General features: G+C 23.5%; 1 protein-coding gene across 2 annotated transcripts; it reads left to right on the forward strand.

Moving 5' to 3' along the window:
• The first annotated feature begins 4,946 nt into the window (after window positions 1-4,946).
• Window positions 4,947-15,425, forward strand: LOC114127175 (condensin-2 complex subunit G2-like). Of its 2 annotated transcripts, none has more exons than XM_027991343.2 (20): window positions 4,947-5,237; window positions 5,359-5,479; window positions 6,032-6,301; window positions 6,842-7,018; window positions 7,112-7,297; window positions 7,761-7,874; window positions 7,940-8,125; window positions 8,209-8,382; window positions 8,825-9,175; window positions 9,283-9,589; window positions 9,655-9,878; window positions 9,980-10,255; window positions 10,328-10,513; window positions 12,416-12,591; window positions 12,674-12,840; window positions 12,941-13,131; window positions 13,893-14,027; window positions 14,172-14,318; window positions 14,399-14,619; window positions 14,705-15,425. In XM_027991343.2, the coding sequence occupies exons 2-20, from the start codon at window positions 5,396-5,398 to the stop codon at window positions 14,781-14,783; spliced, it is 3,651 nt and encodes a 1,216-aa protein (XP_027847144.1). In that variant the 5' UTR covers window positions 4,947-5,237; window positions 5,359-5,395; the 3' UTR covers window positions 14,784-15,425. The 2 variants fall into 2 exon arrangements, with proteins under 2 accessions (XP_027847144.1, XP_027847143.1); XM_027991342.2 differs by having other exon boundaries at window positions 4,947-5,233.
• The last annotated feature ends 501 nt before the right edge of the window (window positions 15,426-15,926 follow it).

The raw sequence follows: 15,926 nt of genomic DNA on the forward strand, positions 1-15,926 counted from the left end.
TAATAACTATCAATATAAGTTTTTAGATCGGTGTAGTCATTTTACACACCGATTCGTTATAATACTACAGAAATGTTCTTTTTTTATGATGTTTTACTTTATTAGGCGCATTCGTTTTTTTATACGGACACTTTTGAGCTGTAGACTAGTGCAAACAATATTTATAATATAGATTCGTCTACCGCGACTGTAATTTATATATTATATAAATCACAAATGTTGCTACTGTGATCATTAAAGTTTAAATATAATGTTGATAATATTTTAATATAGTGTGCCCTTATTATTATATATAATATATTTAGCATGTTTTTTGTACATTTGACTTCAACAAAAAATATAGAATTGCTTTATTTTTAAAATAAAATACTAAATTTAATAAAAAAAATAAAAAAACAAACGTCGAACTTATACTCTCGTTGTTTACTACTTTTGTTGTACATTCATTTTCATTTTAATTTTAGGTACAATTTTCGAGCTTTAGTCAATTTTTTTAATCTTGTTAAAATATTATTATCTATTTATGTATTATATATAAATGAAAAACAAATTATTATATTTTCAGTCTCTGTATTTATGTTTTAATTTTTAGAGATTTTAATAAAGTATAATACAAGAAATGTTTATGATAATATTATTATTTAATGCATTCCATTACAAACAAGCATTTCAAATCTTATACATTTATTACTATATAATTTTGTTCAAACGATATAATTTATTTGTATATTTATTTACTTTTAACTTTTATTACTAATTAGTTTTTAGTTGTATTATTAAAATACATTATGCATTTTATTATACTTTATATTAATTAAAAAAAATAATAAAGCTATAAACATATGTTGTATTGATTGTTAGATATACCTGTGAACCTATGTCCTATATACCAGTCCTTTGAAGTGCAATGAAACTTTGAGGAATCTATAATTTTAACGAATTTTGTCATAATTCTAACTTTAAAAACTTGTGAAAATATATTTTCAATATTATTTGAATTTATAAATGAACAATCTATGAAGAACCTTGAATTCAATGTTTATATATAACAACAAAAACTAAAAAATCCCACAAAGTTGAAAATTGAGCATTTTTACGAAGTATCTAAAAAGAAGAATTAAAATATCACAATAATTCAACAATAGTCTATGAACAGTACAATAAATTTAATTTTTCTAAATACTACATCAGAAATACTTTACATTATACGTTAATTGTTACTGCAGCTGTATACTAAACCACATTAAATTCAAATTTTATTTTTATATTTTAAGTATAAAATATATTACCTACCTATTTTGATTGAAATTATGTTCATTTTATATGGTTCTTCAGTAGGATAAAAAAACCCGAACATATAATATTTTAAAATTAAATTTTCTGGTTCGCGTAAAAATTTCTGTTTTATTTTACGTATTTTTGTTGAAAAATTTTGAAAATTATTGGTTTATTCAGGTTATAGTACTTTTAATACAAAATACTAACTTGAATCCACTTTTTACCAGAAACCACCACCAAAATCGTAAATTTATGTATATTTACTGCTTTAAAAGAGTGAAAAGTAATGACAGACAAAAGAAATATATATCATTGCAGTAGCATATTTACGAGAGAGAGATATGAGATATATATATCCCCCCTTGACCATTTTTTTTAACTTATATCACTGCATTAACTCGTATGAAAAGATAAAAAACATATTTAAGAAATTCTATGAAGGAGGTAAATATTCCCTACTCACTAATGAAATATTTGTTGTGCTTATTAATTGTTTAAATACCTATTGTATTTTATTTTAATTTTAGTCCAGATTAAATGGGCTTTACATTCATAACAATATAAAATTGAATGTTGAAGAAATTATTGACGAAACAGCTAAAAAAAACTTAGAAGGCTACCGTTTATTTTGTAAATGATAAATTAATAAATGATTCATTATTTAATTCATATTACCAATGTAATAATGTAATATATTATATACTATAATTATAAGGTTTATGCGCTTACTATGAAAATATATAATTATTAGGGCTCGGATTTTAATGCATATACCAGATACCTTATTTTTTTTTTATATATGAGATAGAGATCTAATTTTTGTACATAAATTCGTTTCAAGTCATTCTGATTCCAAATAAACCAATTTTTCGATGTGTTAACATCTTTACGCGCCACCCCCCCGAAAAAAATGGGTTTAGAGTAAATTGGTATAAATTCGATGTCACAAAAAATTGTAACAGAAGTTTAATGGTTGCCCATGTATACGTGCCGCTTGAAATTTAACAGAAAAATTGTGCTAGAGTGAATCTGTGAAAACTGAATGTCACGAAAAAGTATAACGGTAAAACATGGCTAAAACTAGCTTAGAACGGGTAAAAGCATATCGGTAGCGTCAACGTACAAAAAATAAGACTAGCCCTAAAAAAAGAAATCTCCAGAGAGTGCTACATAGCGGCAAAGAAAATGAAGAGCCCATATTAAATGTTAACACATCAATATTAAGCGTCAGATACAAACTCTGACATACCTACATTTTTATATTATTTTTTTTTTTATTTTTTTTTTTCATGTAAATTCTTTTTTTCTTTTTTAAAAAATATTCCAGCTGTGGATTTTTATATGTTTACTATGCTATTGTAATAAAACCAATGAATTAATAATAAATGCAAAAATCCAGAATGACTAAATGGTTGTATTGGATTATTATTGTTTTCATTATCGACTTGTTTAATAAACGTATTAAACGTATATCGATTATCCATTTACATAATAATATAGCCTTCAGTATCCATACGGTCAGAATGCCTATTACATCAGTATCTATCGATTCAAAATTTAAGATTTAATGTTTTCATTTAAAACCTCTGATAGAAGTATGCACCGATCACTTCAGTGTATGTATTGATATTACATAGTTTGTTTTCTATGTATAAGAATATTCTATCGGACAATAGTGAATAGTCAGTTTCTCTAGGTACAGTAAATCTAGAAAAATACATGGTAAATAAATATTTTTTTTATTTAAATTATTTTTTTATTCATTTTTATGTCTAGTTCATGTTAAGTTTTGGTCAAGGTTTTTTTTTTGTTTTCAAAATAAGTATACTTCTTTCTTTTTTGCATTTTAAAAACAATCATGTACTTTTTTTTGTTGCTTATTATGCTTTAAAATTTTAGCCTTACATATAATATATATTAGGTATGAAGTTATAATAAATTGATAGGTACTGGGTAGTATCTTCATGTATTTCGAGTGGAGGGAGAAAAACTATTTTAGTCATATTTCACCCCTCAAATAAATCTTAAATACGCTACTGCATCATTGTAAAACCAATATGCAGTATGTCCCATGAGTCCCGTATCACTCTTAATATCTCCATGGAAAATCAATTTAATTAAACGCGTTTTTTATTGCAATACTAAGTATGGAAATTCTGATTGAATGGCATAAAATTCAATTTTTTTTTAAAAAATTAAAAAAAAATTTTCATGCATTTAAGAATTTTAAATTTTTAAGATAGCCATTTTGTTGAATAACTTTTTTAAAACAGTTCAAAAGAAAAAAATATTAAAATTGAATACAAATTTACCAAGTTAAAGCAAGTTATGTTTTTGAATAATTGTAACAAAAAAATCAAGTATTTCACATTTCAATAATAAAATTTGTATTTCATCATGACAATACTTTTACAAACCTAATTAAAGTTTTGATTTGAATAGAAATAAAAATATCCATGTCTTATCGTTTGCTGAACAGCGAAACTGGTTACCTATTTTTAAGTATTTTAATTATTATGAAGTGAACCTAAAGATACGAAATTGGACATTATCTTACAGTTATAATTAATACGATTTATAATCCGTTGTGTTCATTGCCTGATCTCCGTCATAAAATTAAACAAAATATTCAAAATATCTAACCTGAGATATTACCCTTTAACCTTAGGTCCAAAAACTTCAACTCTGTGTTACAAATAATGGAGGTCACTTCAAACATTTATAAAAAAAAATGTGATGAATTATTTTCGTATTTATATAATAAAATCTTTATTTATTCTATTAACAATCAAGTTTAAAAATATTATCTTAATTTTAATATTAATCTTTCCTAAAAGCTCCACTAATAATTACCATAATCAGCGTTCCAATCGAAATTGATTAAATCGAGTAATTCATGTTTTGCTAGGTAACAACTATTATTATAATTATTCAAAAACATAACTTGCTCTAACTTGGCCAATTTTTTAAAATGTTAATATTTTTTTCTTTTGAACTGTTTTAAAAAATATGTTCAACAAAATAGCTATCTTAACAATTTAAAATTCTTAAATGCATACATTTTTTTTTTTTTTGAATTTTTTAAAAAATAAAATTGAATTTATGCCATTCAATCAGAATTTCCTTACTTAGTACTGTAATAAAAAACGCATTTATATTGATTTCTCATGGAAATATTAAGGGTGATACGAGACTTATGGGACATATTGTATGCATTGCTCCACTAAGAATTACATTAATAGTAAACAAAAAGTATGAAAAAAAATAAACATTGACTTCTCCGGTGAAGGCTTCACCGTGTAAAGATTATAGTGCGCCATCTACTTTGCCGAAAAAACAACTTATTTACTGATTTGGCGTCCGTGTGCTTAGGTACTGCTTGGTACAATATTATACTTGATTCAATGCAATGGAGGTATAAACATTTTTTTAAGATTATTAACTGATATTTTAATACGTAGTATTGGTAGTTAACAATGTTTACTACTGTTTAGTAAAATACTATTAACATAGACAATAGTATTAATTATCAAAAATCCATTTCGTATATTATTATTGAATTATTTAGAATTATAATACATATTTTAAGACAATTTATTATTGTTTATTACAGTCCCTTTTAATATATGCATAGGCAATAGAGTACACAGTGTTGTGTCGACCTTCTTATCAGTAAGTGATAAAATACGTACGGGAACTGGAACTGGCGTTACTCGAATTGGCGGTTAAATATCATGTAAACATTGTTTGTACTTTTTGTTTTCCATTATCTGGACATTGATAGCCTGATTTACTGATTTTACATTTTTACTGATTTACTGTGATCACTGATCACTGTGATTTGAGATTTCTTATTTCTATTTGGTAGGTACCTACTAATGTAATAATGTGTCAAGCATCCTAAATAAAGAGAATGTGGATTATACAAAGTTGACAGATATTTAGCTAATAATAAGTAGGTAATTATTATAGTATTTAGTTTAAATAATTTTTACACCGTATGATATTTTTATGTAGCTTACTTGTTTGTTTTCATTTATTCGTCAAGTTTTTAATATTTTGTACTTACATATTTTTTAGTCATGAAATAATATTGAATTTGACAACACACATCAAAATGAGCGAAAAATCATTCAAAACTGTCAAAGCTAAGTTGCTAGAGTGCAACAAGTTACCAGAACCAATAAAAGAAATATTAAAGGTAGTGACACTATCTATTTTATTTGAATTTGTATTTTTTTTATTATAACAAAATGAGTTCAAATAACTAAATCTTTGTATTATTTAAAATGTATTTAAAACTATCAATATTTAACTAACAAAAATTTTCTTTCACAATTATTTAATATTTTATTAAATACTCACTTTCTAGTTTCTTATAATTTGTGGCGTACTAGCTAAAAATATTTAGGTGATAATTAACTGTATCATCAGCCTATCTTGACATACAATTTTCAAGATATGTTTTTATGCTGTTAAGGCGCATACTTTTTTGTGATTCTCTTTACCATTGATTTTTAATAAACTAATTAACTAATTACTACTATCATTAATTAATACTTGACATTCCAAATAACTTATTTATGTATTTAATAAAAAAAATCTGATACTACATAACAAATTTAAATGCCAAAAAATGTTTATATTTAATAATAGTATAAAGTGTATAAATATTATTATATATATTTTATTTACCTATCATATTAATAAATAGTATAGCTAACAATTATTTAATGTAATTTTGTTTAATTAGAACAACAATTCATTAAAAGACTTGGATGAAAACAATTTCAATCAGTTATGGGTTTTGATACATGATTTTGTTAAGGAAATGACACAAGTTGAAAATATAACACAGGATGCAGAATTATTGTTATGTTATCAATGTATTTTAGACCTTGTCAACTATACAATTACATGCGCAGATGAAGACATACTAAGTGTATGTGAACGTGAACACAATTATTTGTATAAAACCATACTGGCATTTCAAAAATTTTACTCAACAAATCTCAAGTATAAGGTAAATATTTAAATAATTTAATATTATAATTTTGTAAGACCTTTTATTACTATGCTAATGCTAAATAATAACTAAGTAACACTAAAAACTAATAAGTAATTGTATAATGCTGTAATACTAAACATTTTTTTATTTCAAAACCATAAAAATGAATGAAGTATATAAAAAAACAAATTACTTACTGCTCACAATAATTAACATAATATATATATTCTATTTTGCTTGTTAACTTAATTATTATGTATTGTTCTCCAATAATAAAATTTACTTATATATTAATAACTCAACATTTTTGATAAGTATATAATATGTATTGATAAAAATAAATTTCAAATTTTTTAAATTCAATTACACATTATTATTATTTTAATTCCCTTGAAGTATAATTTACTAAATGACTTTTATACTACAATTTTTAAACAGTAATCTATTATTATAAGTACATATAAAACTGATGTTATGCATGATTTTAAAATTTTTAATTAATACCTTTCTGAATATCATAATATATTTTGTTGAATATTTTAATTATTTTTTTAGTTCAAAATAGATATAGTGAAAATGTGCTGTAGCTTCTGGCAATTTGTAACTTCTTCACCAACACAAATTGGATCAGATAATTCAATCAATTTGGACTCAATTTTAACCCAAAATTTTGTTTTTACTTTAAATTATATATTTGATACTATTAAAGTGACTACAAAAAAAATGGATATGGTAAGAATGTGATACCTACCTACAATATTTAATGTATATATATATATATTTTGAAATAGGTATTTTAAATTTATTTTTATTTCAATGTTGTAGAAAGTTTTATCTACTTTACTGTGGGAATTTTGCAAAATTGTGAGCACTTTACCTTCCAATATAAATGGATTAAACTTCATGGTTCCCAATTTAAAAAATCTAATGAAGTGTACATTGTTTTTGGAGACTGAAACAGGAAAATTGACTGTAGCAGATATATTTACATGTAGTCAACAACTATTTCATGTAATATTTTAAGTAACAAATTATTTGATACCAATACTTATATGCAGTAGCGTGTTAATGTTTTACTCATGTATATATTTTTTAATTAAGTAAAATTAAATTACAAAAATCTACTTATCCTATCATCAATATCCAGGCCCGGCTCAAGGAGTAGGCGACATAGGCCCACTCCTAGGGCGGCATTTAATATTTTTATATTTTAGATGAAAAAAAAGTTATTTGATGTAGCATGTAAGGGGCAGCAAAACTCAAATTTTCCTAGGTGTGTTTAAACACTTGTGCCGGTCCTGCCAATTTCAACATTTTTAATTGTGTGATTATTTGCCCATGTCAAAAAACTTATTCTTGGTTTTATTTATTTATTTATTTATTTTTTAATACATTCACATACACTGTTTATTATAGGTAACTCATGTCACATAACTATTAAAATGTAAAAATATATTTTTTATATTTTCTGTAGATATTTCATCAAATAATTAAACAAATTTTAACAAAAGCAAACAAGTCTTTAGCTGCAGCATATGGAGAAATATATTTTATGGCATGGATAAATTCTAATTCATCCATACGAGAAGTAATTTTTTTTATATAAATGATTTACTATTAATTAATAATTCTACAATAAGTATATAATTACAGGTTATTGAAGAAAAAATATTTGACTTAATATCCAAAACATTAACATTACAGCGTATAGGTTTATCTTTTAATACTTATCGTAATGCTTTAACTCTTTTGCAAAGTTTGCAAAATCACAGAAAACATTTAATGTTCAGCAAAGTCATCACTAAGCTATATACTCCTGTAATTTGGAGGCAACTAACGGTATATTTTTCAAATTTACTTTTAAAGTAACTTCATATTTTTATTTTTAAAACTATTTATTTTTCTGGCACCTACTCAAATAGAGTGAATTTAGTGTGGTTAGATGCAACGCTACTGACATTTTAGCAAGAGCTTATCCCTTAGAAAAAAGAGGAGAAGGTCGAGAAGTATCATCAAGGTTTTTAATAAAACAACAAAATGCATTTTTGGATTTATTAGTTGATGTTTGTCCTCAAGTTCGAATAACTGCTATTAAAGTATGTAAATATATGTTAATGATGCTTATATTTGATTGCTAGATGTATAATTTTTACTTTTTATTTATTGTGTATATAAAATTAATTTAACTTTGTTGCAATGCACTAATATTTTAGTACACAGACTTAATTAACAGAATATCTAAAATAATAAACTGATCCTATTCCACTAAACTAAGTAATGCAATAATAAAATCACTAATTACTGTCACTAAAAAAGTAAAAACTAAATGTTTTAAGAACTTTATAAAACAATATTTATGTCATCCATTTCATCTTTAATATTTATTTTTAAACTATTTTTAATAACTGAATTTAAAATATTATAAAATTATGTTATTTAAGAAAAAAGATGTTTTAAGATGATACAATTAAAATTTAAAAGTGTTGTGTTAAAATAAATTCAATGAATTTGACTTATATATGGTTTGATTCTTTATAGGGCATTTGTAGCTGTATGAGATATTTTTGGAATTCATTTGAAGATGAACAAATACTTGAATCTTTTAAAGTTTTTATACGTTTAATTGATGAAAGCGTGTTTGAAGTACGAAGGGTTTTATTGTATGGATTTTGTCAATTACTTGATGAGTTTAAATCTCACAGTTATTTTAAAAACCCTTTTCTTATTACAAAATTGAAAAATACATTTTATGATGAAAACGAAAAAGTTCGACGTGCTTTTATACATCTTTTATTAAAAATAAAAAAGGTTGATTCTCATTCAGACACTTCAGATAAAATCAACTTTACTAAAATAGTTGATTTAAGAAATATTGCTTCTGCACTTGCTGTAAGTAAAAATATTATATGTTATTATAAACCTAAATCTATAAAGAATTTTAAATGTTTCGTATTATATTTTCATTTTCTAATTTACTATAATTTTGATTTGTTTAGCGTGAAGATAAACAAAATGGACTTTTACTTGTTGATTTAATTTTTGATAATTTTATTGGAGATAAAGTAGCAGACAAACATACAACACTTAGAAGATTTTATACATTTTATAAAATTAATCCAAATGCTTTTCGTAAACTGATTATTTATTCAGAAAAACACCTAGACTTTAATAGTGCTTGCAAACTTATTTTATCATTGTTAAAAACTGTTTATAGTGCACTAAAAAAAAAAGAAGAACGTTTAAAAAATATAGACAAAGAAAACGATGTGCCCCCAAAGAGGCATAAATCAAATGATGATTCTGGTAGTAAAATTAATGTTAAATAAAAATATTTAATGAAGTATTACATTAATAATATTATATTCTAGATTCAGATAATGATTCAAATAATTCATCTTGCAGTTCAACAGTTAGTAATAATGAAGAGGAAGAACAAAATGAACATAATAATATATGTTGTATTTTGGATTGTGTGAACTGCCTTATGATACTTCATCGTAATGAATTTAAGAATGAAGAAAACCATCAACAAATAAAAGATATTCAAGATTCTTCTATCACATGTTTAATTAAAATATTTAAGTTCTATAAGGTAATCATTTTTTATTATTATTTTTTTGTTATCTTTTTAAAATTAAAATAAATTAGTTAATTAGAAATGTAATATTTAATCTGTTATTGCATTATTTATAGGAAGGTGATGCTTACTACAGTGCAATGAGCTTAGCAAGTTTAATGCCTTTGTCAAAATTGACTCCTCATGTATCCATAACAAGTACAGCAGTATCTACCTTAAAACAATTACCTTATGATATAAACCAAGCAGAAGAAGAAATTGACATGCGAAAAGTTGATTGTCTGGTTTATGCATTATGCATGTGGAAACGAGGCTATGAGATACTTCAATTTGTGAATGTTTGGTTTGATGAAGCATTCAAAACTTTAAATCTCAATGAAACACAATATCCGGTATAGTTTTGTTAAAATAAAAATCACAATGTAAATTTCAATATTAAGTAATAATATATTTTTATACTTTAGGATTCTAAAATCAGTAGAGGAAAAAAGGTCAGATTCCAAATAAATTTTGATGAATGTAAACCAATGACTGGTATCTTATTAATAAACTCAATACTTACCAATTTACAAACACAAAAAACACTCACGGATTCTGATGTCAATAAAAAAAATACCTACGATCTTTTTTTGTACCTGAACCGTGTTAAGGTAAGTTAAAACTTATTTTTAAATAGTTTATATCACAATAATTAATTTATAAATGGTTATTTTATTAATATTTTACTAAGTTTAGGCAGACTACACATTTATATATGCATTGCTATAAATTGAATGATTTGAGAACCTATGAAATATCTATGTACTCATAAATAACAATAATAATAATGCAATTATAAATTTATAAAACTATGCAAAATTAACTTAATAAAATAAATTCACTATTATTATGTTTATGGCTTAAAAAATATCAATATTATATAGATAAAAATATGTTATAACTACATCTATTGTTTTTATTTTACCAACAAATAGCATACCACAATTTACATTCAGCAGTTCGACTTAATATTAATTTAAATATAACTATAACTATATCTTGTTGAATTTTTATGATACTTAAAATGAATTATGAATATTTTAAAAATTAATATTTTACAATTTAATAATTAGCTTATAAATTTAAAATGTATTTAAAAACCAATAAGAGAACACATAATATTCTGTTTTGACTTCTTCTTTACAGAAACTTATGCCCATATTTTTTTGTTTCCGTCTTACTAGTTTGCAACTTAGACAATTTAAACTGAATTTTCAAATTCAGCTTTATAATTTTAATATTAAAGTAAATTGTAATATAAAGTATAATATAGTCAATAATGTATTGTTAAAGTTTAAGATGGGTACCAAAATTTTCTGTATTTTATTGGACTTTTTTTTTAAATTTGAAAAGATTTCTAATTCTGAAAATGCTCATTTATTTGTTTTCTAAATTGAAGTGTTAATAAAACACTGAGAATGTTTTTATTCCTAAATTTTATTATAAATCAATCACTTTAGTATGAAACTAATTAGCTAAATACATATTCATAAATGTTATTATATATGTAGCATTGTAGCTAGACAGTATTTAAATTTTTAAATTTTAATATAAAATATAATTTCTATTTTAAGGCAGTTTTTCAATAATTTCACTTACACATAATTATTCTAAATTAGCATTTCTAAACTTTTTTTTTTTGTCGAACTCCTTAAAGATAGTAAAAATGATTGCGAATCCCCTTAATACTATATCATATTTTCAATTTATGTTCGCGGACCCTCTCTAGTACACGCAGGCCACAGTTTGGGAAACGCTGGTATACAGTATATACTATTATTATTAAATCGAAAGCGCTATAAGTAAATAAACACTAATTTAGTAATATCATTGTGTCACATAAAAAAAAATCATGTATAATTTATCAAAGTATCAAAAAAATGCAAAATTGTTTAGTAATCTAAACTAGCTTTTTCTAAACTTTTTCTCTGCCGAACCCCTTAGAGATAGTAAAAATGATTGCGAACCCCCTTAATAAAAATAAAGTTTTCGTTGTTGTTTATGCTATTATAGTATAAAATAGTATTTTAAATTACGTTCACGGACCATAATTTGGGAAATGATGTTCTAGATGATATGATAAAATGGCCAAATCATTTAGTACTAATGAATACTATGAACTTGTTAAGTTAATAAAATAATGTATAGTAATATGTTGTTTAAAATAATTTATGCTTTTAATAGTTCAAAAAACACAATAAAAAGTTGAAAATTGGTCCATTGCTATATCTCTTCCATAAAATTGCTTCTGTAATAGGTTCAACTATGTTTTTTATCTCTTACCTTTAAATAAAAGTAAAGTAGTAATAATTGAGCTTACTATGCTCAATCTAAGTATTATTATTTCTTTATCGTATGAGTCAGTTTTGATATAAAGTCTAACACTATTTGTTTAAAAATTATAATAAACTGATTTTCTTGTATGAATCTTGTATTATTTTACTGATATGTATGTACATTTTACTAATTTATTTATTTTTTTTTTTTTTATTATTATTATTATTATTAACTAGACTGCAATTGAAAACCGAATATCCTCGGATAATGTTTTAAGTAACTTATTAACAGATGACGTTTTAATTGAGTTATTCTTATTACATAATCGATTACATATAATTTATCACAGTCAAGAAAAAGATATTGATGAAATTATAAAGTATCAAACTTCTATTTTAGATTGGGTTTCAAAGTTAGTATTTATAATAATAAATAAGACTGATTAACATATTGTTTAAATAAACAATAATCAATTGAATTAATTAAAATTCCAGCAATCTACTTATTTCTGATTTACACCATAAAGATGAAGCTACTATTAAATTTACCGTTAAAATAATAGAAATTGTTAATAAAATGACATTAAATATGTGCTTAATGGCTTTTGTGAATGCTACATATCTGGATGATTATATTACATTTTGTGCTACTGTCTTGCATAGTAAGTTAATATATGCAATATACATTATTTTTTTGTAAAAAAATATTTATTTATTTGAATGTGACTTAATATATGTACAAAATTATATTTTAATGTTTAGATTATATAGGTCCTTGGCTTTTAACAACAATGATTGCAACTTTAGCACATATCTCAAAATATTTTAACTATCAAAAATATGTGGGTAATCTTTCCAATGATACATCAATTCTGACTAATTGTGTCTGTAGTATCATATCTGTTCTCAGTGAATCTAAGTTTAATGCAGATCGTTTTATTAGTGTTATTGGGGTGAGTTATTTAAAATATTTTATCTGGAAAAATAAAACAAAAATAAAGATATGTCTTTATCAGCAGCTATTCGTTAATGATATTAATACCTTAATAAATATCTTATGATATTACAATTATTAATTTATTAATTCCTATTTATGTTGTTGTAAAATCCAGAATTCAATAAAAATTAGAAATTCTAGTAATAACTATTAGTAACTAAAGATGGTGGCAAAAACTCAATTTTATTAATCATACTTAGCTTAATTTGTCACACCAAACAAGATTTTATTCATTAACATTGTTTAATAAAAGTCTAACTGGTTTAGATAACCATATTCAGAATAATATATTATACAATTTAAATATTACAACAGTGCACCATGCTCAATTAATAAATAATAATAACTACTGAATATATTTTTTTTATAAATTGTTTAAATACATGTATTAAAACTAAATTATTATTTGTTGGAAGATGATATTAATACTATTAAAACTAGTATTAACGGAGAAATAATACATACAAGTTAGATGATAGTAAAATAATTTGAGTTATTACTACATTTTCAGTAAAATTTGGATTTTACTAACTGCTGCCTGAGTTACTCTAAGTTCTTACTACAACATAAATTTATTTATTTAAACCTATTACATTTTTAAAGCAATATATTAATATTGAAAATTAATAACTATATAGTGAAGATCATTTTTGAATTAAACCGCTTAAACTGTAATAAATTGCTAACTTAATATTCAATATGTTTAATAATTTTTAGGATCCAAAAATATTTCGTAATAACTTGATTACGCAGATTTTAGAAATTTATAAAATGAATACAGTAGAATTCAATCAAGTTTTTATGACACTCATTGAAACTATAATGAATATTATTGCTAATCAAATTAGAGAAGTGAGTTTTTAAACAATTTTTAACATTATTAACTCCAATTTATTTTTTCATATTCTAAAATATCATATTAATAATGTGATTCAATAATAGTAATATACTCTTCAAATATTTATATCTGTAATGTTTTTTTTTTTTTCATTTTAGATTGACGAAATTGATTTAAATGAACAGCTTACAGAAATGCCATTTGCTAGTTATCAATTATCAGCACTGGTTTTAAGCAATGCAAAGTTAAGAAAACATTTTTCATCTAATGCAGTTGCAATATTCTCATCTAACGTATTTAAAAATGTAACTATTCAATTTATAAAAATACTCTTTTATTACCTCTATTATGAAGTTGTATTTATGGTTTTTTAATTTTACTATAGGACTGTGTCTTATTGTTGTCTGCAATATCTTTTGTTTATACTTTATCATTTCAATTAAGTAAAACAATAACAATTGATCTTGAACCAGTTGTAAAACTGCTTTACAAAACTTTGATGGAGCATAACATTACTAGGACCCCGCTTGGTGATAACTGTACTATAAATAATACAAATGCAGATCGAGGCGTATCTATTTTGGAAACATCTAACTTCAGTAATGAGTAAGGGATAATTTAATGTATTATATTATGTATAATAATTATGTATATTCACAAAAATGATGGAATAATTCAATTTTTATTACAGAGTAACAAATTTCAAACAAAAAGGTCGCAATGTTTTAATTGCAACTGCTAAGCAACTGCATGTTACTTTATCTGAATAATACTAATAAGTTTTTCCCTAAACAAGGAAAAATAGTCTTATTAAAAAAAAAAAAAACAGCGGTAAATTAATATACATATATTATCATGTTATCATGTTTAAAACCAGCAAAGAAATTGATGTTTGCTAATTTATATTAAAATATTTTTTTTATTAAATATAAATAAGAAATATTTAAGATTTACAATGCCTGATGTTAGAATTTTGTTATGCCCAGGTATGGTTAAAATACTTGTGGAACAAAATAAAATAAGATATTTTTTAACATTTTTTAATTTTTTTTTTTTTGTATAGATTTATGTTTTAAAAATGTAAATTATTAATAAGAGCCAAATTTGTGTTGAGAGTAGTATACTTTTTTTTACTTCTAAACATTTTGTATCTTGCATTACAATGTATAATTATAAATTTTAAATACTTATAAGCCATATTTACAATTTATTTAAACTATAATACACATTTAAAGGTAAGCCATAGAGGTGAGGACAATGAATAGTACAATTCCAATTTAAATAACATGGCATTATTGTATTAATGTGTTTATAAAATATTTTACTTTGACTCGTGTAATCCAAATCTATGGTATTGAACTTTGTAAACTATGTATGTTAGCCTTAGCAATACACTTATCACAACGCTTTTAGTTAGATTTTTTTCATTGTTCCTTTTACTCTAAATCTTCTAAGCAAATTTTATCTTATCAACGTTTTTATTTGAATGTATATGGCATAACAATTAATATGTCCATGTACTCCTATTCTCACATCTCTACCTTAGCAGTACTTACACTACTTATGTACAGTTCTTATTAATTTATAATATTTAATTATAAATATTATAGCATTGATATATTTAAAAGTATACTTATTTTATGTATTATAATTATATTCCATCATTATAACGTTTAACTGTCATAAAATTATTACCTGTGTATTTCTGTACTTGCTATCTATCTTTTGAAATTTAAAGTACTTGTTATACTTTTTTTGTAATAATTTATATTTTAAAAATTTAATTAATTTTTAAGTATAATTATAATACTATTGTAATTGATTTTATGGAGTTAATTACATAATTAAAACATCTATAGACTTCTTTTTTTATCTAATTCCTCAAACTGTGTAATCATTTTGCGACTTACCCA

Source organism: Aphis gossypii, chromosome 1, assembly GCF_020184175.1.
Source record: "Aphis gossypii isolate Hap1 chromosome 1, ASM2018417v2, whole genome shotgun sequence".
Classification (NCBI taxonomy): Eukaryota; Metazoa; Arthropoda; class Insecta; order Hemiptera; family Aphididae; genus Aphis; species Aphis gossypii.

Excerpts from the sequence above, each read along its gene's own strand:
- LOC114127175 (XM_027991343.2), top strand. The coding sequence starts at position 5,396 with ATGAGCGAAAAATCATTCAAAACTGTCAAAGCTAAGTTGCTAGAGTGC. Across the intron at positions 13,132-13,892 it reads GTTTTATTAGTGTTATTGGG|GATCCAAAAATATTTCGTAA; the intron begins GTGAGTTATTTA and ends AATAATTTTTAG. Across the intron at positions 14,319-14,398 it reads CATCTAACGTATTTAAAAAT|GACTGTGTCTTATTGTTGTC; the intron begins GTAACTATTCAA and ends ATTTTACTATAG.